This window comes from Haliotis rubra, unplaced genomic scaffold, assembly GCF_003918875.1.
Source record: "Haliotis rubra isolate DU_JTF1 unplaced genomic scaffold, ASM391887v1 Scf372, whole genome shotgun sequence".
NCBI classification, from domain to species: domain Eukaryota; kingdom Metazoa; phylum Mollusca; class Gastropoda; order Lepetellida; family Haliotidae; genus Haliotis; species Haliotis rubra.
The window spans coordinates 901,949-928,870 of NW_025767049.1; the positions used below are offsets into that span (position 1 = coordinate 901,949).

The following is a 26,922-nucleotide window of genomic DNA, read 5'->3' on the forward strand; positions in this document are numbered from 1 at the left end:
AAAAAGAGCCAGCTATGAGTGAACTCAAATGTCCCTGACCTATAATGAAGCGCTCCGCCAACTGCCTGCTGTTGCACAACCTCTGTCTAGTATGAAGTCATCCTTGTATAGACACAGAAGGCACTCCTGCATTGCCTGAAAATCGTAGAGATGTCACCCAAGAAGGAAGATGGACTACTACATCTGATGGACGTCGCTTTCTTGCTGTTGAAGACGGAGACGGTGACAAGTTGCTGGTGTTTTCTACGGAAGAAGTACTCTCAACGTTACAGCAGACTGATGTCCTCTTCATGGATGGAAACCACTGGGATACCTCTTCGACCACTGACTAGTCCCTTGAACTCTTCTACAACAATGACCTAACGTAACCCGACATGTTATTGTCATGGAGACATGAATACCTATTGTTGTGATCATATTTATATATTTTAGCAGTTGAATTATACCTTGTTATGTAATTAGCTGAATAAATATCATATGAACCTGGCACAGCTATAACTGCTATTTATACATATATATATGTTTTATGGTGGAACTATCTACCTGACGGAAGGGAGAGAGCTAGTAATTAAAAAACATTTGACTGGAACAGATTGTATATCGGACGGGTAGTCAAATTGGGAGTAGTCATAAGGTATCAACCTGTTTCGTCTAATTTTTAAAACAGGTAAACAGTAGCAATTAGACAACACAGGCATAGTCAGGGTTGAGTGACTTTGCTTGTTAGACGAAGTAGGCAATCCATTTCAAACTTAACAGGGGTGTTACCACAAAATAAAAACAAAGACAACATAAATATATTTCATCGTATATTTTTATTATTTATTATTTTACTATACTTATTTGCATATATATCTCACACATATATAACATTCACAAATATATAGAAATATATTTTATCATATATTTTACTTATATTATAGTCAACATCAGCAACTTATCAACACACACACACACACACACACATATATATATATAAAGCATATATATTTCAATATTCAAAAACATACATAAATCTATTTTATCATATATATTGACTTGTATTATAGTTCAACATATGTTAAATTTGGGATTACACTTTCTTAGTAAAATACAAATTCTCGTACTTTGTATTGAGTCCCTTCCGGGATTCGAACCCACTCCCTCAGAGTCAGGCACCAAATCGCCAGCACACAAAGTCAGCCGTCTAATCCGCTCAGCCACCACGACTTCCACAAAAATGAATGTCGGACAACTGGTAGTCTAGACTGCGGACTTTTCCCACATCATATCAGGCATTCTCTACACTCGAAATTCTTTTTACGTTCATCTATACTCCAACTAGCCTCTCCACGTATTTAGTTACTTAATTAACTTGCATTTCCTGCTTAGAAGAATAACTTTCATTAATCTTATTACTAAGTGTTTGAAAATAAACTAACTGTTTGTAATCTCTTTATTGTCAGATCACTTGGACATATCTTAATTGATAAACCCCTTTAATTAATTTAATCTCATTAGTAAGCATTTTGAGACCCCCAAGATCTTCTCTCCAATAGCCTCTCCGAAACAGATTTTACGGATCAGTGACTCCACGGCTCACACTGACCCATGGAGAAATCACTCATGCGTGGTTAGACAATCCAGGTAATCAGTCATAATGGGAGTGAAGCGAGATGGTCAACCCTCATCTTCTAGGGTCTGCTCTGTCTGTGGACTTGAGTTCATGAGGGGGTCTTTCTCTGCCTGGAGGCTCCCCACCCCTCTCGTCGTTGAGGATGAACATGACATATTTTGTTTAACAATCCCTAATGGCGGCAAGATTGTTTTCGTGTATGTTGACATTCATTCCTCTCTCTAAACTGCTGACGAGGCAGGTTTCTTATCAGTGTATGTCAGGAGTCGTCACAATCGACTGACCAATGGCTAAACATTCAGCCAGCGTTTGATTGATTCTTGCTTATCTCCTTAATGTTTTAATCTTATATTTTATACATTTTATGCACATATTGTCTAGTGTGTCTCGTTGGCCATCTGGCCTGGTGTCTGTATTTTTCTATGTCTTTTTACCGTTGCCATTTTTTGACATGTACATTCACGTGACACAAAAATAAACTATTTTGTCTGTCTGTCTGTCTTTCATGAATATGGATATCACACATGTTACTGAGGTGTTCAGTTGTTAATTGGTAGTTAATTGCGTTGATTTTAATTCATAATATTTCTTTTTAGATGTGAAGGTTACAGCAATAAATAGAATAATTTTAATCTGTGACGAGGGAGGGGAATAAATTGAGGATGGAGAGTCGGGGATGAGTGCGTTTATTAAATAGGCTACGAGTCATGCTTGTTTGCGGAAAATATGTCACGAATGAAGTTCATGTTAATTAACGAGTGACACATGTACCGTTACCACGCGTGCCAGGGTTTCGTTGACAAGCTCTACAATAGATTTTTCTGGTAAATATCTAGACAGGTTATAGTTGTATAACAAGTAATTTTGGTCATAAGTGCAACCCCACCTCCCTTTTTAGACTTATCAAAAAAACATTTTTGGAAGGATGTTACAGTAATTTATTCTCAATTTCTTTTGGGACAATGGAATTGCTGGAACGTGGTACTACAAAATCATACATTCCTCGACCATGTAGCTATATAAAATGATTTCGTAGGTACATTTTCTGCTGAAAAAAAGATATGCAGCTTTAGATAAATGCCGCTTGTTTCAGTCGGATAACGGCATTGTTTACGTAGTGCATTCAGTTGGACATTCGCTTTCGGCTTCACACGCCACGCACGGACGCGGACGCGCACACGAACGTACCTGTACACGCGCCAGAAATGTTCCTACTTATACATTTCAAAATACATTGTGTCACTACGATTCAGCCAAAGTCATTGTTTATATTTTCGGAGCAATGTTTTGTGTATATATGTCTCTAAAACACGAAACAACTTAACATAACGAAACCACGTTGCTTGAAATGAAAACAAAATCTCTAAAAAAATAAACTGTTAGATTTATAGAACATCTCTTTTAGATACAAAACACAAAAAAGCAAAAACAAAACGATGCCATTGTTTTAAATCAAGCTCAATCAGTAGAAGTTAAATGCGGCGTAAAATCATACTCATTCACTCATGCATTCACTACAGACTCTGAAACAAAAACAACCAATACAGCCCATCTAAGTCTAGAATGTATGGCAAGTCTAGATTACCACAGTTTCAGGTATCTGAAAATTGTTAAAAAAACCTCTGGGCTCCTTTTTATTGACTTTTATAAATATACTAAAGGAACCGTTTTGTCTGTGATATTTGTTCATTTTAGATGTTATGTCACGTTAGTCTACCAAATCACCTGCACAAGAAAGAGCTTTCTCGTATCTGAATGGAAATATACAGTGAATCGTTCACTTGATTGAGGGTCCTGATGGGGTATCTAGTTTAGCCAAAAACCTGTTGTCAACGTAAGATGAGTCATGCACATGTATAATCGAAAAAAGATTACCATAAAAGTTAATAATACAAAGTTAATTTCGTTATCGAGCAAAATTCTCTTGAAACTCGTGTATGAGTAGATCTAAAGAAACAATAACCTCAGTGCCACGAAATCCAGTAATAAAACAAATTACAGAATCAGGTGGTCATGTTTTCCATACGTACCAAAGATTTATCTGCATTGACATGCTTTTGAAGTCCCTTTTAGATTTCGGTTTGAGACATTTTGACTGACCAAATATGATGCAGAAAGTCTGTTCGCTATGTTTGTACTAACCATGGACCGTACGTACATACACCTGAATAAAGACTAAAATTCCTAATGGCAGCTGACTCATACACCCATCAAGATCCTCTTTACTCTGCGTCCATAACGTTAGTAGGGCAAAGGTCAAACTTTACAGGTCACAGTGGGCCGGTACCATTTTAACCAATGACAATGAAATACCGGTACCACGTGACGTTTTCTCCGTCAGAAAGGTATAAAAGGCTGGCGACAACCGCATTCATCCTCTCTTAGATTTGACACGTGCTAGTGTACAGTGTTCACTCTCCACAATGGCCCAGAAACCACCATACAAAGTCGGTATGTGCCATGACAGTGATATCCACTGATGCATATGTGTATAAATGTCTCTATATAACATTACTTGTCTGCTACAGGGAAACGTTGCAGGCCCGTTTTGATTTTATTTATCAATTATGACCCAGCTTGATTTTCGTGTTTTCGATTTCAATTTTTGCACTTGTACTTCCTTATATAAACTGCATTTGATTTTTGCACACAAGAAGTCAGTCATAAAACTCGTGTGTACAAATTTTTGGAGCAATGACGTTCGATGATCGAAACTGTTCTGTGAAGATCACTTACACGTATATTCTTTAACAGTTGAACATATTCATGTATGTGTAGCATGCATAACGTTTCACGCGATGGATTCGAACCGCGGACATTTTATCCGAGTTCGGAAGCTTGATCTACGTGATCGAAGAGGTAGCCCCTTCAGTGGGCTGACAAGATCTGGATGCCATCCATGGGATAACTCCACGCTCTGATGCTCATATCCACCAGTTTACCATGCATTTAATTGATTTACTGGATTCCGGATGGTTTTGCAAATAGTTGTGTCCTGACTGGTGATAGTAGACAGTCATCCCCATCTTGACTAGTGATAATGGGTGTTTTCTTTCAATCTGCCAACTGACATGGTCACATTGTCAGGTACAAAATCATCTGTTCAGATTATTGGAGCCCACAGTCACGCACATACAATGAATAATACATGCTTTGCCCTACATTATGATTTGTCATTTGTATTCAGGAGCATGTGTAGGGTATACAAGTATCACATCATGGGCAGATCCAGGTTCGCCCCCCCTCCACACACACACCTTTGAAAATGCCTTAAGACCACATTGAATTTTTTTTTTTGCATTGGTGGAGCCAAGAGTGGGTGGGTGGGGTTCTAACCCCTGAACCCCTTCAAATATCCTGGATCCGCCCATGCACATGGTGCTGATCCTGTAAAGATGTTGCAGAATCGTAAATAATAACTGTGCTATATGGACATTATTTATAGAATTGAGTTGTGTAATTGGATATGTAACTTGTAATTTCAACTTGAGACTTTGCTGACATTAGGTATTACATTGTTTAGGTATTTATTGTACTTTTACTCTTTGGGGTCCAGTCATTTTGGTTTTTTATTTACCATCAGTTGACCTTTAAAGAATGATAATTCTGCTCAAAACATAGTATCAGGTGACTTCTACTTGTATCTGTTTGAGTGCTTCCCCAAGTGTGTACAGTGTCACATAAGCTTACAGTAGTATGCATGTAATTTCACCATGAACATGTCCATGTTTGTTTAGTGTCTTGAATTCATTCCATCGTTAAAGATCAGTAAGCAAATGTTGACATGCAAGTTTAAAGGATGCAGTGATACTTTCTGTTTTTTGTTTATGAATATTCATGCTTATTTATGCAGAAGCAGCTCAGAATTAATTGGTCATAATGTTATGTATTTTTAATTTTCTATAGAAGCTTAATTTTATCTTTGGATGGCAGTGAATATTTAATTTGTATGCATACATTGAAGCGACATGCTATGGATATATGTATGCCATAGGTTTGCTGAGGTCAGGGGTGGAAATAACTTTAAAATTGCTAGTGTACTCCGGTACAGTGGCACATGTAAAATCACTTGCCCTGATAATTTTTCTACTATACTGGCCGATTTTCTTGTTGATTTTTTAAATAAACATAATTAACATTGGAAAGTCACCGGTACAGTGTGATATACAAATTTGCTTGCCCGACAGAAAAAACACTGGACTGGGGCGTCGGGCAATGGGTTATTTCCACCCCTGTGAGGTGTGTTTAAATTATGACAGATTTCACTGTTGGTTATATATTTAGGCTGTCTACTGTTGCTATTGCCACCTGGGACAGCGGGGTAGCCTAGTGGTTAAAGCGTTTGCTCGTTACGCCGAAGACCCGGATTCGATTCCCCACATGGGTACAATGTGTGAAACCCATTTCTGGTGTCCCCCCCCCCCCATGATATTGCTGGGATATTGCTAAAAGCGGTGTAAAACTAAACTCACTCAGTATTACCACCTACATTTCTGTTGACTGTAGATGACGTGTATTGTATCTTTGTGATGTAGACAAACATCTTTTAACATGGTGGGAGGATTATCTGTTTTACTTGGGGAATAATTACTGGTATTGGTGTCACTTGGGAAGATTGTGTATGTAAAACATTATGGAGAGAGGTTTAGGACAAACACAGCAAGTACAGTAAATGCACCTGCACCGCACATTGCTAACACCATGACACATCAGGGGCTGGGCTTGCACTAACAAAGCTCCCCAAAACAGACTCCACAACGCTGTTTGAGAGGTTAAGTTCTTGATATGCAGAAATGTTGCAGTTTTCTCTTCTGTTTTTTTCAGCCGATATCGGCCAAGCCGAGATGGGGCGTAAAGCTCTTGACATCGCAGAGAATGAGATGCCAGGGTTGATGATGATGAGGAAGGTGTACGGACCCAAGAAACCCCTGGCTGGAGCCCGCATCGCTGGCTGCCTCCATATGACGGTGCAGACTGCCGTCCTCATTGAAACTCTGCAGGAACTCGGGGCTGAGGTACGACAGCTTTATCATAAAAATACTAGCGCTCCCCACCTCAAATGTAGTGTTGCTCTGGTATTCCCCACCTCAAATGTACAATGTTACACTGGTGTTCCCCACCTCACATGAACAATGTTACACTGGTATTCCCCACCTCAAATGTACAATGTTACACTGGTGTTCCCCCACCTCAAATGTACAATGTTACACTGGTGCTCCCCCACCTCAAATGTAGTGTTGCTCTGGTATTCCCCACCTCAAATGTACAATGTTACACTGATGTTCACCACCACACATGTACAATGTTACACTGGTGTTCCCCACCTCAAATGTACAATGTAACACTGGTGTTCCCCACCTCACATGTACAATGTTACACTGGTGTTCCCCCACCTCACATGTACAATGTTGCTCTGGTATTCCGCACCTCAAATGTACAATGTTACACTGGTGTTCCCCACCTCACATGTACAATGTTTCACTGATGTTTACCACCACACATGTACAATGTTACACTGGTGTTCCCCACCTCACATGAACAATGTTACACTGGTATTCCCCACCTCAAATGTACAATGTTACACTGGTGTTCCCCACCTCAAATGTACAATGTTACACTGGTGTTCCCCCACCTCAAATGTAGTGTTGCTCTGGTATTCCCCACCTCAAATGTACAATGTTACACTGGTGTTCCCCACCACACATGTACAATGTTACACTGGTGTTCCCCACCTCAAATGTACAATGTTACACTGGTGTTCCCCCACCTCAAATGTAGTGTTGCTCTGGTATTCCCCACCTCAAATGTACAATGTTACACTGGTGTTCCCCACCACACATGTACAATGTTACACTGGTGTTCCCCCACCTCACATGTACAATATTACAATGGTGATCCCCACCTCAAATGTACAATGTTACACTGGTGTTCCCCACCTCACATGTACAATGTTTCACTGATGTTTACCACCACACATGTACAATGTTACACTGGTGTTCCCCACCTCACATGAACAATGTTACACTGGTATTCCCCACCTCAAATGTACAATGTTACACTGGTGTTCCCCACCTCAAATGTACAATGTTACACTGGTGTTCCCCCACCTCAAATGTAGTGTTGCTCTGGTATTCCCCACCTCAAATGTACAATGTTACACTGGTGTTCCCCACCACACATGTACAATGTTACACTGGTGTTCCCCACCTCAAATGTACAATGTTACACTGGTGTTCCCCACCTCACATGTACAATGTAACACTGGTGTTCCCCACCTCAAATGTACAATGTTACACTGGTGTTCCCCACCTCACATGTACAATGTTCCACTGATGTTCACCACCACACATGTACAATATTACACTGGTGTTCCCCACCTCAAATGAACAATGTTACACTGGTGTTCCCCACCTCACATGAACAATGTTACACTGGTGTTCCCCACCTCACACGCATTACAATGTTACACTGGTGTTCCCCACCTCACACGTACAATGTTACACTGGTGTTCCCCACCTCACATGAAGAATGTAACACTGGTGTTCCCTGTGGAAAGGGTTTTGTCACTTCTATTTACACCTGTGTTCCCAATCTCAAATGAATGATGTTGCTCTGGCGTTCTTCACTTCACATCTACTTCGTTGATTCAGGTCCAGTGGTCAAGCTGCAACATCTTCTCTACACAAGACTTCGCCGCTGCAGCCATAGCTAAGACTGGCGTCCCTGTGTATGCGTGGAAGGGGGAGACAGATGAAGAGTATGTGTGGTGCATTGAACAAGTGAGTAGATCTTCTTTATGTGTTGGACCGCCTCCGTGGTGTAGTGGTTAAAGCGTCCGCCCGGAGAGCGGAAGGCCTCGGGTTCGATCCCCGACCGCGTCATACCAAAAGACGTTAAAATGTGGTACTTGTTGTCCCTGCATGGTGCTCGACATTAATGGGTACAAGAAGGACTGGTTGGCTCGGAGTCAGTATAATGTGTCTGAGTGGGGTATTCATGCTTCACTGCGGCATGGTATCTCAGTGGGCTAGCACTATTGAACCAGCTTCAGTCTGGGCTAGTACAAGCAGCCGCACATACACATACACATGCACGTCGTCATATGAGCGAAATAATTCTCAAGCACGACGTAAAACCCAATTTCACCTCACCTCTTTATGTGTCATGTCGTCACTCTAGTAAGGCTTGGTGACCTGGAGGGGCGCGGTGGAATAGCCTTAATGGTTAAAGCGTTCGCTTGTCACGCTCGTTAATATTGCTACGTGAATATTGCAATATAAAACTAAAGTCACTTGGTTGATAGCATGCCATCGTGTCCTAGTTGTGTGGGTGGATGCACAATTATTTAAGACCAGTTGCGTAGATCGATGCTCATGCTGTTGATCACTCGATTGTCTGGTCGAAACTCATCATTTACAGACCGGTGCTATACAGCAGTGTAAAACTGAACTCACTCAATTAAGAAAGAGGTCATGTAGATTGAATGTTGCTGAGTGTGTCGTCAAATGGAGAACAAACGACATGTTAGGATTAATGTAGACCTTGTCGCTGCGTGTGGCTGCATGTTTTATTTATTATCTTCTACTCTGCAGACTCTGGTATTCCCTAATGGCAAACCCCTCAACATGATCCTTGATGATGGTGGTGATCTCACAAATCTGGTACACGAGAAATTTCCACAGTACCTTGAAGGTAACCACCTGAAACAACTTGACTAATTTGATACTGTTTTAAGAATGCAAATACATGCTTCGATGTCTTGTAAACCTCCTTTTTGGGGTTGCCATTCCACACTCTTTTCAAGGTGTATTACATAAGTACACATTCCCACTAGTCCTCCTATGACAGCATGAAGTATCTCAGGAAGAGTAGAGTAGTATTTGCCAACATGTCATGAGAAGAAATCATTGTAAAATACATTTCTCAAGTAAAAGTTCCTACCTGTAATTCAGGTATCTGTAGATAGATTTTAATGACTTGATGACTATGTAATGATTATGGGTACCATGAACCAACAAACAAGTTTACTTTGTTCTTCAGTCGGTGAAGTGAGGCACAGGTGACATAATTGTCATAGGTGCTTCAAATCACTATGGGGAGTTGTCTCCCTTAGCATGACAGGAACCTATCATTGCCTCCTGAGTTTGTAAGCACTTCACCTTGTGGATTTCACCAAAAAGCAAAAGCCTAAAGTACTGTCGGAAATGCTAGAAAAATGCTTTTTGACCTATATTTAAAATTCAGAGGTATTACAGTTACTTAAATAACAAATATCACTTCAAGAAACATCTACCTAATGTAGACCGAGGGAATAAATTTTGAGACATGCTCTAAAATGTGTTTTTACTGATGAAAATACCAAAAAATAAGGGGTAGTGGGACGTTAATTGATACAAACATTAACTGCCTGTGTTACGTCATCAGCATCCACGGTATCGACAGGTGAAATTGACACCTGAGCACACGCTCGGGCGAGGGGTCATCTCAATAGGTGCTTTCTGCAAAATGTTGAATATGTAATGCATTATAGCATACATTATCGGTTATGTAAGGGATCATTTGTGTATGTGTGTTTGTTTTGAAATAAACATACGAATTACTGTACATTGGAAAGAATCCTATCACTTGTGTTATCTTATCGATTGATTGTAGAAATGTGCATCGTTTTAATAAATGTTTTGCATGTCAACAGTATATTCCATTGACAAAATATGGATGTAATTCGGTCAGTTTAATCTAGTTGTGAACATTGGCCAAAGATTTAACGAAGTCACTGGTGTAGCTTCTTTAGAATATATATATTTTCCTTCTCATAAAGTTTGTAGACCGCCCGTCTAAGCACTCCCTTGTCAAAGTTGTCAAGGATGGTTTTACGTCCCAGTTTTGCATTTGAGACGGTCCCTGTCTTGTCTGATTTGTTTACAATATTGTAAACTTGTTGTTAAGACATACCAACAGCTCTACAAGTTCTGTAATAAACCCTTTCTAAACTAATGAAAGGTTTACCTCTGTCTTTTTTAAGCAGAAAAAACCTATAAACCTATGCAATAATCGACTACAAATCGTTGGCCATAGTGGACGCTGTGATAAAGATGTGCATGCATGACGGGAAACTTATTTATCAAGACTTAACATTTATATTATATTTCTTCAATAAAGAAACGATAATTAAGTAAAGTAACACAAACATTCAACATTTATTTGCTTAAAAACACGTTAATTCATATTTTTACACCACCTGTATTATTAGCATAAATGTAAAGACTATTTCAGATTTCTGTTGTTGAACTCTGAAAAAATCTTAAGTTGCTGTTTTGGTACCAAATTCTCTCCTTTAAACTGCCCTTTAAATGCATGGGCATGTTAAATCAGTTACAATAAATATTAGGTAGACAATAGACGAGTTGATATATTGACAACATAGTACATTTATCACCTTTAGAAAGATATTAAGGCTAAAAAGCATTTTTCTAGCATTTCCGACAGTTCTTTAGGATATCATTTCATTCAAAATGGTGTTTTAAACAAAACTCTCGCTCACAGTTGTTGGGTAAAGTCACCACTGTTCAGGTTTTAGGTTTTGATGATGTCTCTGCAGGTATCAGGGGTTTGTCCGAGGAAACCACAACAGGGGTCCACAACCTGTACAAGATGATGGCAGATGGACGTCTCAAATGCCCAGCCATAAATGTCAACGACTCTGTCACCAAGGTAACATTACCAAACATCATTGTCTTCCCTGATGTGTCATGAATTGTGTCACTAAAAGTTAGATATGTCGTGTACCAGTAACTATTCCTTACTTATCCATAACTTGTCATAGCCTGTTTGTCTGCTGTCGGGTTTACCATCGTCCTACCAGCTACTCAACAAATGAAGCTGAATTTGTGGTTTGAAAATGATTTGCAGTATTGCCTCCACACCAGAAATAAGGAAAATACTATTCATTGCTCTGATTCAGTCATTCGTGTTCAAACTTGAATAAAAACTTGGTTCAAATGTGTTTCAAATTTGGTTTATGTAAAATCTGTTGTAGGATCAGCAGATATGTTCATTTTCTCATAATATTTTCACTTTTGACCCACATGTGACCTTTCACTTTGACCATACAGAAAGTTAATGCCATTATTCAGCTCTTTCTCGTCCAAAATGTTATGAAAGTTGCAGTATGTGTAGTTAGTAGTGGGGCTGAAAACATATCCCCAAACAAGACAGACGATTCTCTTCAAGAGGTTTGAATTTGATTTTCAAAATTGCCACCTTGCAGCTATTGTCTTTCCAAATGAAATCAAATCCAGTGTTTAAGTGTGGTATTGGTTTCAGCTCATATCTTTGAGTATATAAATATCCAAGCAGGATTCAACTTTTGTTGGATGTCTGTCGTTGACGTTTTGATCTTTGGACTACATCAACAGGTGTGCTGAGGTCCTGTGGCGCTAATTTTAATTGATCTTTGATTCACTTAATTCCTCATAAAACATCACAATAGATACTTTCTCTGCAGAGTGTCGCATTTAGATCACAAATGCATCTCAACATGCTGATGTTTTAGTGTAGCATGATCTTTTGAGTGAAATTCTTTACTGTTGTGCAAAAGAGGTTGCCTCCCTTTGTTGATGTTTTACAAACAAGACTCAGTGTCATGGTACTCGTTTTTACAGAGCAAGTTCGACAACTTGTACGGTTGCCGTGAGTCTCTCGTTGACGGCATCAAGAGGGCAACTGATGTGATGTTGGCGGGGAAGGTGGCCTGTGTAGCTGGGTACGGCGATGTCGGCAAGGGATGCGCACAAGCCCTCCGTGCCTTCGGTGCACGTGTCATGGTCACTGAGGTTGATCCTATTAATGCACTTCAGGCAGCCATGGAAGGTACGTGTTGATCCATAGTGTGGGACGGGACTCAGAGTCAAACTCCAAATATTATATTGTCAGTTGTGGTCTAAAGGTTAGAGCCTCCAAAAATATAATAATTGTTATCCCCTGCAACGAGTTTTGCGGGGGGTATTAAAATGGACTCCGTCCGTCCGTCCGTTGCACATTTGTCTTTTCTGGAGCAGAACTCTAAAAGCGTTCAATATTTCTTCACCAAACTTGGCACATACATAGATCTGGTGGTGTACTGGTGCCTTTTGGTAGTTTTGGAATTCTGAATAAAATATTTTTGGCGTTTCTATGGCAACAAGTTCGACTTAAACTGAAATTGGTGGTAGTGCTCCTTTCTGGAGCAGAACTTTTAAAACCTTTCAATGCTCTCCTTCCACTTTTCTATATACACACCTAAATATTTGACGTAATCATAACTCGTAGACATAATCATGAAGAGTATTTTGCCATTGCGGGGGGATATTGATGACTTTGTCTTCTTGTTAATAATTGTAATAGAATTTCTTCACAAAATACCTGTGAAGGTCCGGGTTAGAATGTTGATCTTCGGTAACCCATGCTTGTCGTAAGAGGCGACTAACAGGATTGGGTGGTCAGGCTCACTGACTTGGTTGACACATGTCATCGTTTCCCATTTGCGCAGATCGATGCTCATACTGTTGATCACTGGATTGTCTGGTCCAGATTCGATTATTTACAGACCGCCGCCATATGGCCGGAATATTGCTGAGTGCGGCGTAAAACTGAACTCACTCACTCTTCACAAAATATATTTAGTTATCTGTATCATTTTGTAAACCAGGTTTAAATGTGGGTTACAATTGGTCCTAAACACTCTTACTCAGAAAGGGGTAATAAGATTGGGTTGTTTAGCAAGGTGATGTGGTTGTTGTCAATCCCACGCAGGTGGCCATCATTATATTTCTGACTGCATATAATAGCAAAGAAAAACTTTTTGAATGTTAGTTGAAGTAGAGTTGTGCTTTAATGCATTTTGCTTGTTGCTCAAATTTTCAGCAGGTGTTTTCTCATATTTTGGTGGCACTGCTAATTGCATGTGCAGAGTTGCGTCATCTATGTATGACCGAAACTATGCCAGGGTGACGTTATATTGTGAAAGAGTTGTCCCTTAGGCATGCCAGAAACTGATGTGAGCGGATTCAAAGACCGGTCCAGTACATGTCTGTCATCAAATGCTTCAGTCTCTCCCATCATGCAATATGACAGAAATACTGATCAAAGGGACATTTCTTCTCTAACACTGATATGTCTTGCTTGCTGACATGACTTCCCCCTCCGCTTGTGTACACTGTATCCCACGTCTGTCTGTCTGTCTGTTTCAGGCTTCCAGGTAACAACGATCGAGGAGGCTGTGAAACACGCCCGCATCTTTGTGACAGCTACAGGCTGCAAGGGCATCATTCGACCCCAAGACTCCGACAACATGTTGGAGGACACTATCGTGTGCAACATCGGACATTTTGACTGTGAAATTGATGTGAAATATTTGAATGAAAACTGTGCCAAGAAAGAGGAAGTCAAGCCTCAGGTGAGTACATCAGTCTCATTTGTGCAGGTGTGTGGTCCCCACTGTCATCTGTGCAGGTGTGTGGACCTGACTGTCATCTATGCAGGTGTGTGGACCCCACTGTCATCTGTGCAGGTGTGTGGACCTCACTGTCATCTATGCAGGTGTGTGGACCTCACTGTCATCCCATGGTCCCCACTATCATCTGTGCAGGTGTGTGGACCCCACTGTCATCTGTGCAGGTGTGTGGTCCCCACTGTCATCTGTGCAGGTGTGTGGACCTCACTGTCATCTATGCAGGTGTGTGGTCCCCACTGTCATCTGTGCAGGTGTGTGGCCCCCACTGTCATCTGTGCAGGTGTGTGGTCCCCACTGTCATCTGTGCAGGTGTGTGGTCCCCACTGTCATCTGTGCAGGTGTGTGGTCCCCACTGTCATCTGTGCAGGTGTGTGGTCCCCACTGTCATCTGTGCAGGTGTGTACCTGTACATTGATGACTTGGTAGAAGTATGTCATCATACCCCAGTTGAGTATATTGATGCTCTAGTGTCATTTACTGGCTGGCACAGACAGGAATAATGACACATCGCTATAGTACTGCAGAAACAACAAAGGTTGCCACCTGTACGGGCATGTCGTCATCGGTACCACCAGTCAGTCCTGAATTCTAGTTTTGTATTCTGCTGTTGCAGGTTGACAGGTATGAAATGAAGAATGGCCGCCACATCATCCTGCTGGCTGAGGGTCGGCTTGTGAACCTTGGATGTGCCCATGGGCACCCAAGCTTCGTCATGAGCAACTCTTTCACCAACCAGGTGTTGGCACAGATTGAGCTGTGGGCCAAAGCTGACACCTACAAGGTCGGAGTCTTCATGCTGCCCAAGAAGGTAAGGTTGACGAGTGGGAGGGAGTCTGAAGGGATGGGCCAGTTGGGAGGGCCAGTAGGGAGGGCCAGTTGGGAGGGCCAGTAGGGAGGGCCAGTTGGGAGGGTACAGGCATGAAAGAGGTCATCAGAAAGCGGATGAGGGTGGTGGGCAGCAGGGGTCGTCAAAAAGGGGGATGGGTGGCTGTAAACATCAGGAACCTCAGATAGGAGCGACAGTTTGCTACACAGTTACCTCCCTTAGGATCTGTTGATCAACTGTTGCAGTCCAAGGTTGGCTCTGATTACAATATTTGATGTATCAGCAGCTGCATGTGTGAGCTCATGGTTTCATTAAAACGATATACACCTGTAACAGTATCATTGGCTTTTCTCCAAAACTGTGATGAACTAAAATAGATTAATGAATGACATTAGGCACATCTGACTTGGTTAAAATGAATTTTTGTTGTTAAATGTGCAATTGAGTTGAACCTGAAAATTTATTGATAAGATTGTTTTACCAGAGATACGTGCATACAAGTAATGACATGCATCCTGTCTCTGTTTGTCTATATAGCTTGCTAAAAAGCCTCTAAAATGGTGGTTGGATGGCTTGGCAATATGTCACGATTATTTGCGCTTGCAGTTGGGGAAGTCAGGGTTTGTGTATGAGTTTTAAACTGCTTCAATGTATCCAGAATATTGATGACTGCAGCTGAAAAAGTGTGCCAGTGTTTGATTCCAATGAAATATTCTGTTGTAGCTTGATGAAGAAGTCGCGGCAGCTCATCTGGAACATCTTGGGGTCAAACTGACCAAGCTGACCTCAGACCAGGCTTCATATCTCGGCATTCCTGCACAAGGACCCTTCAAACCTGACCACTACAGATACTAAAACAACATATCGACACCTTGTCCATGGAACACATGTCATCTGATGCTCTCACAACATACATCCAGCATTCCTTGATTCTCATGGCGACAGTTATTAACGCCTCCACTCTTGAAGAGTTCGCTCATCACTAGCATCGTGGTATTGACACAGTGAAAGGTTCTGTGTTGTACTGGGAGGGGAAGCTAATCTTCCTGCTCTGGGCAGAAGGGACAGTTGTGTACGAAACAAAATATATCATGCTGAATTTTTATTAAGCAGATTGTTGATTGTTTTTGTGCTTAGCTTTTTGGTTGTCTATATTTTAAGATATGGATCTATTCGGCGTTCATGATTGCTTTGCAATGTTTGAATGGCATTTCATCTTTTTTGTTAACATTGTTATCATGATGATGATGGTGTACAGACATATATGCAATAAAAACTGAAAATACCAAATCCAAGATGTTGCATTGACTTGTACTTAGGAATGAAAAATGGAAGATGAAATGTCTCCTAATTTTAGAAAGATGTGTGTGTATATGTTACAGTCAATCTGTAAAACCAGTCATTTGCCCAAATGACAAGAAATGTTCAGTCATTTGGTCAAATTACTAAAACGATTAGTCATTTGGTCAAAAGACTAAAAGTTTCAGTCATTTGGTCAAATGACCAAGAGTTCTAGTTAGAGTAATTGCCTGAACAGTTTTAGTCAATCCATCAACTGCAAGGTATTTGTTTTGAATGTTGTCTGAACAAAGTGGTTTTCACAGAAAACACATGGTTCACATGGTTTCTCTTAAACACTGTAGTAATCAAAGAAAGTATGGACAAAGGGGTAAACCCAACTAGCTACATCTACTACCAATTGTAAACCCTGGAACTGCCACCTGTTTCCCTTTGTAAACCCTGGTACTGCCACCTGTTTCTCATTGTAAACCCTGGAACTGCCACCTGTTTCTCTTTGTAAACCCTGGAACTGCCACCTGTTTCTCATTGTAAACCCTGGAACTGCCACCTGTTTCTCATTGTAAACCCTGGTACTACCACCTGTTTCTCATTGTAAACCCTGGAACTACCACCTGTTTCTCATTGTAAACCCTGGAACTGCCACCTGTTTTTCTTCGTAAACCCTGGAACTGCCACCTGTTTCTCATTGTAAACCCTGGAACTACCACCTGTTTCTCATTGTAAACCCTGGAACTGCCACCTGTTTTCATTTTGGAACTCATTGTAAACCCTGGAACTACCACCTGTTTCTCATTGTAAACCCTGGTACTACCACCTGTTTCTCATTGTAAACCCTGGAACTGCCACCTGTTTCTCATTGTAAACCCTGGAACTGCCACCTGTTTCTCATTGTAAACCCTGGAACTGCCACCTGTTTCTCATTGTAAACCCTGGAACTGCCACCTGTTTCTCATTGTAAACCCTGGTACTGCCACCTGTTTCTCATTGTAAACCCTGGAACTGCCACCTGTTTCTCATTGTAAACCCTGGAACTGCCACCTGTTTCTCATTGTAAACCCTGGTACTGCCACCTGTTTCTCATTGTAAACCCTGGTACTGCCACCTGTTTCTCATTGTAAACCCTGGTACTGCCACCTGTTTCTCATTGTAAACCCTGGTACTGCCACCTGTTTCTCATTGTAAACCCTGGAACTGCCACCTGTTTCTCATTGTAAACCCTGGAACTGCCACCTGTTTTCATTGTAAACCCTGGAACTGCCACCTGTAAACCCTGAACTACCACCTGTTTCTCATTGTAAACCCTGGTACTACCACCTGTTTCTCATTGTAAACCCTGGTACTACCACCTGTTCTCATTGTAAACCCTGGTACTGCCACCTGTTTCTCATTGTAAACCCTGGTACTGCCACCTGTTTCTCATTGTAAACCCTGGAACTGCCACCTGTTTCTCATTGTAAACCCTGGAACTGCCACCTGTTTCTCATTGTAAACCCTGGAACTGCCACCTGTTTCTCATTGTAAACCCTGGAACTGCCACCTGTTTCTCATTGTAAACCCTGGAACTGCCACCTGTTTCTCATTGTAAACCCTGGTACTGCCACCTGTTTCTCATTGTAAACCCTGGTACTGCCACCTGTTTCTCATTGTAAACCCTGGTACTGCCACCTGTTTCTCATTGTAAACCCTGGTACTGTCACCTGTTTCTCATTATTAACCCCGGTACTGTCACCTGTTTCTCATTATTAACCCTGGTACTGCCACCTGTTTCCCATTGTAAACCCCGGTACTGTCACCTGTATCTCATTATTAACCCCGGTACTGTCACCTGTTTCTCATTATTAACCCTGGTGCTGCCACCTGTTAGTCATGGTAGACCCTGCTAAGGATGGCATCGCATTGTTAATCCTGCTATATTGACAGTGTTGCTCCTAGTAACGAGCTAGTGCCACCTGATACCTTGGTAAACCCTGCTAGCTACACCTGTTACCATGGTAAACCCTGCTAGCTACACCTGTTACCATGGTAAACCCTACTAGCTGCACCAGTTGCTCATAGTAAACCCTGCTAGCTGCACCCCTGCTAGCTATACCTGTTACCATGGTAAACCCTGCTAGCTGCACCAGTTGCTCATAGTAAACCCTGCTAGCTACACCTGTTACCATGGTAAACCCTGCTAGCTACACCTGTTACCATGGTAAACCCTGCTAGCTACACCTGTTACCATGGTAAACCCTGCTAGCTGCACCATTTGCTCATAGTAAACCCTGCTAGCTACACCTGTTACCATGGTAAACCCTGCTAGCTACACCTGTTACCATGGTAAACCCTGCTAGCTACACCTGTTACCATGGTAAACCCTGCTAGCTGCACCAGTTGCTCATAGTAAACCCTGCTAGCTACACCTGTTACCATGGTAAACCCTGCTAGCTACACCTGTTACCATGGTAAACCCTGCTAGCTGCACCAGTTGCTCATAGTAAACCCTGCTAGCTACACCTGTTACCACGGTAAACCCTGCTAGCTACACCTGTTACCATGGTAAACCCTACTAGCTACACCTGTTACCATAGTAAACCCTGCTAGCTACACCTGTTACCATGGTAAACCCTGCTAGCTGCACCTGTTACCATGGTAAACCCTGCTAGCTGCACCAGTTGCTCATAGTAAACCCTGCTAGCTACACCTGTTACCATGGTAAACCCTGATAGCTACACCTGTTACCATAGTAAACCCTGCTAGCTACACCTGTTACCATGGTAAACCCTGCTAGCTACACCTGTTACCATGGTAAACCCTGCTAGCTGCACCAGTTGCTCATAGTAAACCCTGCTAGCTACACCTGTTACCATGGTAAACCTTGATAGCTACACCTGTTACCATGGTCAACCCTGCTAGCTACACCTGTTACCATGGTAAACCCTGCTAACTACACCTGTTACCATGGTAAACCCTGCTAGCTGCACCTGTTACCATGGTTAACCCTGCTAGCTGCACCATTTGCTCATAGTAAACCCTGCTAGCAACACCTGTTACCATGGTAAACCCTGCTAGCTGCACCATTTGCTCATAGTAAACCCTGCTAGCTACACCTGTTACCATGGTAAACCCTGCTAGCTGCACCTGTTGCTCATAGTAAACCCTGCTAGCTACACCTGTTACCATAGTAAACCCTGCTAGCTACACCTGTTACCATGGTCAACCCTGCTAGCTACACCTGTTACCATGGTAAACCCTGCTAACTACACCTGTTACCATGGTAAACCCTGCTAGCTGCACCTGTTACCATGGTTAACCCTGCTAGCTGCACCATTTGCTCATAGTAAACCCTGCTAGCAACACCTGTTACCATGGTCAACCCTGCTAGCTACACCTGTTACCATGGTAAACCCTACTAGCTGCAGTGCCCTGTGGTGTGTTGGTGACGAGATCAGATTGCCCTGTGGTATGTTGGTGGCGAGATCTGAGTGCCCTGTGGTAAGTTGGTGACGAGATCCGAGTGCCCTGTGGTACGTTGGTGACGAGATCCGAGTGCCCTGTGGTACGTTGGTGACGAGATCCGAGTGCCCTGTGGTACGTTGGTGACGAGATCCGAGTGCCCTGTGGTACGTTGGTGACGAGATCCGAGTGCCCTGTGGTATGTTGGTGGCGAGATCCGAGTGCCCTGTGGTACGTTGATGACGAGATCCGAGTGCCCTGTGGTATGTTGGTGACGAGATCCGAGTGCCCTGTGGTATGTTGGTGACGAGATCTGGGTGCCCAGTGTTATGGCGGCGACAACACATGATTACATAGTAAAAGCCAAACAGTGTCATGAGAGACAGATTAATCTAACCAAGGGGAGTAGTGAAGGGTTGACCACATCAGTAATGTCCGGTATGTTACGATTTATTGGATCAAATTCAGGTCAGACCCCAACCATTTAAAAAGGTACCTTTCCCACAGTAGAGCGTAGCGTGTGCAAAAAATACTCATGTCGGAAAGCGCACGTAAAATCTCCAAATCCTCCTCACGAGAAGAGGCATGTCTTGTGCTGAAGTTGTAGTAGGCTAAGTGAACTTATGTTAGTATAGAATCTGGTGTTGAGTTAATCTTTGTATGGATCTGCACATACGCATGGATGGGATGTTGACAGGAGTCACGGTCGTCCGACCCCTCACTCCCAGACGAGGCGAGTGTCGAGTCCGGGCTTAACAGTGGCCTCTAGCCAAATGTTGTAACACCCTGGCCACTCAATACACTGGCGGTACTATCCAGTAATTTCGCGAGGAGTTGTCCCTACCACCCAGGGACAACGGTAATGTGAGCAGGTTAAAGGGACCACTGAAGCCTGTATGCAGTTATGACAGTATTGGGTCTTCCTGTGGGTACGTCTACAGATTTCGGCGTAATGTATGTTTAGTTCCACAAATAAGCCTAGTTATATACTGCTCAGTCTACTTTTCTAGTCCCAGAAGTTCAAAGCAGTCATCGATAAACTCAGTGTAATTTTGAGCCATTGCATAAAGCGTACCTAAACCGGAACATTGTAAAGCAGGATATCATTTCTTAGGCTTCGTGCCTAAGGTAGAACAATCACTGTGGGAGCCGTGCCAATGTTTAGAATGGTTGGGGCTTATCATTGATACAAGTTCAATGGCTTTGTCTATACCACAGAGGAAAGTGGACAAACTTATGCAGCGTGTTGAATGATTGTTGTCGGTTAACGGGACTGTAGACACAGACGATTGGGGTATAGCTGACTATGTTTTTCAACACCTTAGTTCCATGTGGGGCCCATATGATGCAGACCTGTTTGCTTCATATTATAACAACAAAGTCGCCAGGTTTTATTCAAGGTTTTGGAATCCGGGTTCGCGAGGAGTCGATGCATTTACTATGAGCTGGACTGAAGGAAATAACTGGATAGTACCGCCAGTGTATTGAGTGGCCAGGGTGTTACAACATTTGGCTAGAGGCCACTGTTAAGCCACATTGATAGTACATCAATGGTATTCTGCAAACGTTTGGCCTTTATTGTGTCCCGGGGGTTCGTTCATTTCACAAGTGAAGGACATTGTGTACTTACCCACTTGTAAACAGGCATATGTGCCTAGTAGACAAGGAAATGGTTTGTTTGGTATAAGTAATTTAAATCTCCAAATGTCGGCGCTTTGTGTTCAATATTGAATTTTGTATTTACAGATGTATTTATGCACGTGTTTTCCGAGGAGATAGGGACGCTACCGCCCAGTGTGAGACAGCTAGCTGGAGATGTGCCGGTTCTTTTGTCTCATGCTAGAGCGTCATCCACGTGCAAAAGTACGAGTATGGATTCCGTGCATGGAAAGAATGGGCGATTACTAACGTATGTCCACCGTGTTACCGTTAAGTCTCTTGCATTATAAGTGCTGTATACGTTTTATCCGTGAATCTGATACAAAGATCAGAATCTTTTTCGCCGGTGCAAAATGCCTTTAATAGCATTAGACACTTTCATAATATTATTGGGCTATCGTCTCCTACTGATAATGCCCCAGTTGTTAATGTATTAGAAGCAGCCAAGCGAAGGTTATCGAAACCTGTGAAGAAGGAGCCTATCACGTTAGAATTGCTTGAAAAGATGTTTAATGATAAAATGTGTGAGCTTAATGTATATAATTTGAGAACTGTATCTATGTGTCTTCTTGCTTTTGCTGGTTTCTTACGTTCCTCTGAATTACTGAATGTGAAATATGACGATCTCATCTTCTACGATGCTTATATGACAGTTTTCATCGAGAGTTCAAAAACAGATGTGTATCGGGATGGAGCCTGGTTGGTTATTGGTAGAACCAATACAAAAATGTGTCCTGTAAAGTGCTTGGAAAGGTATTTGGGAGTTCATCTTCATTCTGCAAAAACGCTGACTCTGATTCCTTTGTGTTTCGGAATATGTGGGACCGCCTCCGTGGTGTAGTGGTTAGAGCGTCCGCCCGGAGAGCGGAAGGTCGCGGGTTCGATCCCCGAACGCGTCATACCAAAAGACGTTAAAATATGGTACTTGTTGGTCCCTCCCTCACATGCACGTCGTCATATGAGCGAAATATTCTCAAGCACGACGTTAAACCCAATTTCACCTCACCTCACCTTGGAATATGTGCAAAACAAAAAAAAGCTATTGTTTTAGATCAGATAACAAACCAATGTCATATACTCGGCTACGAGAAGTGTTTATTGAGGCCATTCAACCATATGTGCCTGACTTTAAATGCTATTATTAACACGGAAAAACTAGACAAAGTTTTACCAATATTTTATAACGATATGCGTTATTGAAAACTGGAAATATTACAGACTAACCGACTACGTTCCTCAATCTTAAACCTGCCAAGGGTCACATTGATAACGAGCATCGGACTTAATCCGGGACCTGTATCTCTAAAGCTGACAGAACCAAGGTGCATTACGTTTATCTGTCTTTGCGGCTGTTAGTATTCCACGTTGGTCAAATCACGTGCGTTCCACATTATACCTTCGTGGCATCCTCGCGACTGGCCATCGATGCTTCGGTCCAACTAAATGACATAATCTCACGTTCACAATAACAACGTTATCGTAAGTTTTATCTGTAAACGCGATTATTTGCGATAGCTAGAATAGATATATATTACGGATGACAGTCACAAATCAGGGGGTGGCTGTCTAGTAAATTCACGCAGGTGTGTAGCTTTACTTTCTTCAAGTTCGATAAATCTTTACCATTGCTATTCTATGTTAACTTTAAGCTATTGGAACTTTACTCTTTACTATATGTGACCCTTGGCAGGTTTAAGATTTATTTCCAGTTTTCAATAACGCATATCGTTATAAAATATTGGTAAAACTTTGTCTAGTTTTGCCGTGTTAATACTATGGTATGCACAGTTTGAGATCAGGTGAGGCGAGTGTTTCTGCAAATCGGGGAATTCCTGATAGACTTTTCAAACGGCATGGACGGTGGAGGAGCAAAGGGCTGAAGATGGCTAGGACAGTGTAGAAAACAGATTGAAAGTGTCTCTTTCTTTGGGTGTTTAAGCCCCCGTTCTTTTGGTCTCAAGAGTGCACCGCACATGACATACCATATAACTGTTGTGTTGTTTGTAGTACTGAACGGGGTGTAGGAGAAATATAATTTCTTTCGCTTGAGGAACGAATAAGATTGAAATAATTTTCTCCTTGCGTAGGAAAGTACTACTTGTTGATGTAAGAATGCCCGCTAGATGGCTCCGTTATGGGTATATAAGGAAAGGCGGGAGTTCGAAGTGCATTCTCAGTTGCGGTGCGCTCGAGTCTAGTATTAACCTGTGGCTGGTTTATGGTATGTTTTTTATCATCTGAATGAAATGTGATCCCTTGTGTTCAGTGATTTTGCTTTCAGTGTTTGATGTTGTGTACAGGCATATTGTACGTGTCAACGAGCCTTGTTAATACCTGTGGGTACTGACATATTGTGTGTGGTGACGAGCCGTGATAATACGTGTGAGTATTGGCATATTGTGCGTGGTGACGAGCCATGGTAATACGTGTGAGTATTGGCATATTGTACGTGATGCCGAGCCATGATGATACGTGTGAGTATTGGCATATTGTACGTGATGCCGAGCCATGATAATACGTGTGAGTATTGGCATATTGTACGTGATGCCGAGCCATGATAATACGTGTGAGTATTGGCATATTGTACGTGATGACGAGCCATGATAATACGTGTGAGTATTGGCATATTGTACGTGATGACGAGCCATGATAATACGTGTGAGTACTGGCATATTGTGTGTGCTGACGAGCCATGATAATACGTGTGAGTATTGGCATATTGTACGTGATGACGAGCCATGATAATACGTGAGAGTATTGGCATATTGTACGTGATGACGAGCCATGATAATACGTGTGAGTATTGGCATATTGTACGTGATGCCGAGCCATGATAATACGTGTGAGTATTGGCATATTGTACGTGATGACGAGCCATGATAATACGTGTGCGTATTGGCTTATTTTTTTGGCTGACGAGCCATGATAATACGTGTGAGTATTGGCATATTGTGTGTGCTGACGAGCCATGATAATACGTGTGAGTATTGGAATATTGTACGTGATGGCGAGCCATGATAATACGTGTGAGCATTGGCATATTGTGTGTGCTGACGAGCCATGATAATACGTGTGAGTATTGGCATATTGTACGTGATGACGAGCCATGATAATACGTGTGAGTACTGGCATATTGTACGTGATGACGAGCCATGATAATACGTGTGAGTATTGGGATATTGTACGTGATGACGAGCCATGATAATACGTGTGAGTATTGGCATATTGTACGTGATGACGAGCCATTATAATACGTGTGAGTATTGGCATATTGTGCGTGCTGACGAGCCATGATAATACGTGTGAGTATTGGCATATTGTATGTGCTGACGAGCCATGATAATACGTGTGAGTATTGGCATATTGTGTGTGCTGACGAGCCATGATAATACGTGTGAGTATTGGAATATTGTACGTGGTGACGAGCCATGATAATACGTGTGAGTATTGGCATATTGTACGTGATGCCGAGCCATGATAATACGTGTGAATACTGGCATATTGTACGTGATGGCGAGCCATGATAATACGTGTGAGTATTGGGATATTGTACGTGATTACGAGCCATGATAATACGTGTGAGTATTGGCATATTGTACGTGATGACGAGCCATGATAATACGTGTGAGTATTGGCATATTGTGCGTGCTGACGAGCCATGATAATACGTGTGAGTATTGGCATATTGTACGTGATGCCGAGCCATGATAATACGTGTGAGTACTGGCATATTGTACGTGATGGCGAGCCATGATAATACGTGTGAGTATTGGGATATTGTACGTGATTACGAGCCATGATAATACGTGTGAGTATTGGCTTATTGTACGTGATGACGAGCCATGATAATACGTGTGAGTACTGGCATATTGTGCGTGCTGACGAGCCATGATAATACGTGTGAGTATTGGCATATTGTATGTGCTGACGAGCCATGATAATACGTGTGAGTATTGGGATATTGTGTGTGCTGACGAGCCATGATAATACGTGTGAGTATTGGGATATTGTACGTGATGACGAGCTGTGATAATACGTGTGAGTATTGGCATATTGTGTGTGCTGACGAGCCATGATAATACGTGTGAGTATTGGCATATTGTACGTGATGCCGAGCCATGATAATACGTGTGAGTACTGGCATATTGTACGTGATGGCGAGCCATGATAATACGTGTGAGTATTGGGATATTGTACGTGATGACGAGCCATGATACTACGTGTGAGTATTGGCATATTGTGCGTGCTGACGAGCCATGATAATACGTGTGAGTATTGGCATATTGTATGTGCTGACGAGCCATGATAATACGTGTGAGTATTGGCATATTGTGTGTGCTGACGAGCCATGATAATACGTGTGAGTATTGGAATATTGTACGTGGTGACGAGCCATGATAATACGTGTGAGTATTGGCATATTGTGTGTGCTGACGAGCCATGATAATACGTGTGAGTATTGGCATATTGAATTGCGCTGACGAGCCATGATAAGTTGTATATATTGCAGTGATGATTAGGATATGTTGATTGAGTTTGTATGATGTAGAGTTTATGTTGATGGCAATGATGATGATGATGATGATGATGATGATGATGATGGAGTTTAGTGGAAATAAATAGGAGTGCACCGCACATGACATACCATATAACTGTTGTGTTGTTTGTAGTACTGAGTGGAGTGTAGGAGAAAAGCTATGTCAAACGTCATACCGCTCGGACAAGGCGAAAACATAACCAGCATAATCGCACCTAGATTTGTATAGGAGTACGAACCATGACACCAGCGTCTCAGACACACCTTCCATCCATTACAGTCAGTTTACTACAAGGTCTTAACAAAATAACTTAAAATATATCCTCTGAAAGTTGAAATTGTCTCAGAGAAATTCCCTCGCTTATTATGCCCCTGAGACGTTCAAGAATATCACAATACAGTCACAGCTTTGGCACAAGTCATCATAAAACCAGAATGTGTTATATCAACTCTGTGATTGGTAAAGAAATAACGGTTACAAGAAACCACACGGCAGTTGAATGTTGTTTTTCATTTTAGAAATAACTTGGAGTGTACTGTCGCTTAAAATAATTGTTTTGGCTGGTTGTATTTTGATAATATAATTTGTTTTTATAACTTGTGAAAACATATTTTTCGCAAAATACACAACTATCAATGGGTATCCTTGGGGTTTGGCATTTTTGGGGTACACATCTACACCATTCCATACATGTTACGGGTCATGGGGGGCCTGCGAGGTCATGTGGTTGTATTCTTCAATGAAATATTACATTTTACACAAATGTATCTAGCCACAGATTACTTTGTCCAGACCTTTGCAAGGATGAGTGATGGTTAAATAGTCATAACCAGATTTACAACAGCTCTTCCAGCTTTCAGTTGTCGTCCACATACCACAGGCCACTCAGACGTCACCCACAGCCAAACGGCAACAAGAACACTTATGTTCAAGGTGCACGTGCGACATCGGACAAAACTGACATGTGAGTGATACGGCCGTAAACAATCAAAAAAACCTGCGTTTCTAATATTGCATATCACAAAACCTGAGTTTCTAATATTGCATGACGCCTTGG

At 41.9% G+C, this 26,922-nt stretch overlaps 1 protein-coding gene across 1 annotated transcript; it reads left to right on the top strand.

The window, feature by feature from the left end:
* Nucleotides 1–3,966: 3,966 nt before the first annotated feature.
* LOC124286002 (adenosylhomocysteinase-like) lies at nt 3,967–16,221 on the top strand. The gene is made up of 9 exons (XM_046722319.1): nt 3,967–4,066; nt 6,440–6,630; nt 8,266–8,394; nt 9,208–9,307; nt 11,214–11,326; nt 12,277–12,484; nt 13,843–14,048; nt 14,719–14,913; nt 15,655–16,221. The coding sequence occupies exons 1-9, from the start codon at nt 4,039–4,041 to the stop codon at nt 15,784–15,786; spliced, it is 1,302 nt and encodes a 433-aa protein (XP_046578275.1). The 5' UTR covers nt 3,967–4,038; the 3' UTR covers nt 15,787–16,221.
* The last annotated feature ends 10,701 nt before the right edge of the window (nt 16,222–26,922 follow it).

What these genes read in the sequence shown, in the direction of transcription:
- LOC124286002 (XM_046722319.1), top strand. Translation starts at nt 4,039, where the DNA reads ATGGCCCAGAAACCACCATACAAAGTCG. An exon ending in ATTTCCACAGTACCTTGAAG is followed by an intron (nt 9,308 to 11,213) that starts GTAACCACCTGA and finishes ATGTCTCTGCAG; the next exon opens with GTATCAGGGGTTTGTCCGAG. An exon ending in TCAACGACTCTGTCACCAAG is followed by an intron (nt 11,327 to 12,276) that starts GTAACATTACCA and finishes TCGTTTTTACAG; the next exon opens with AGCAAGTTCGACAACTTGTA.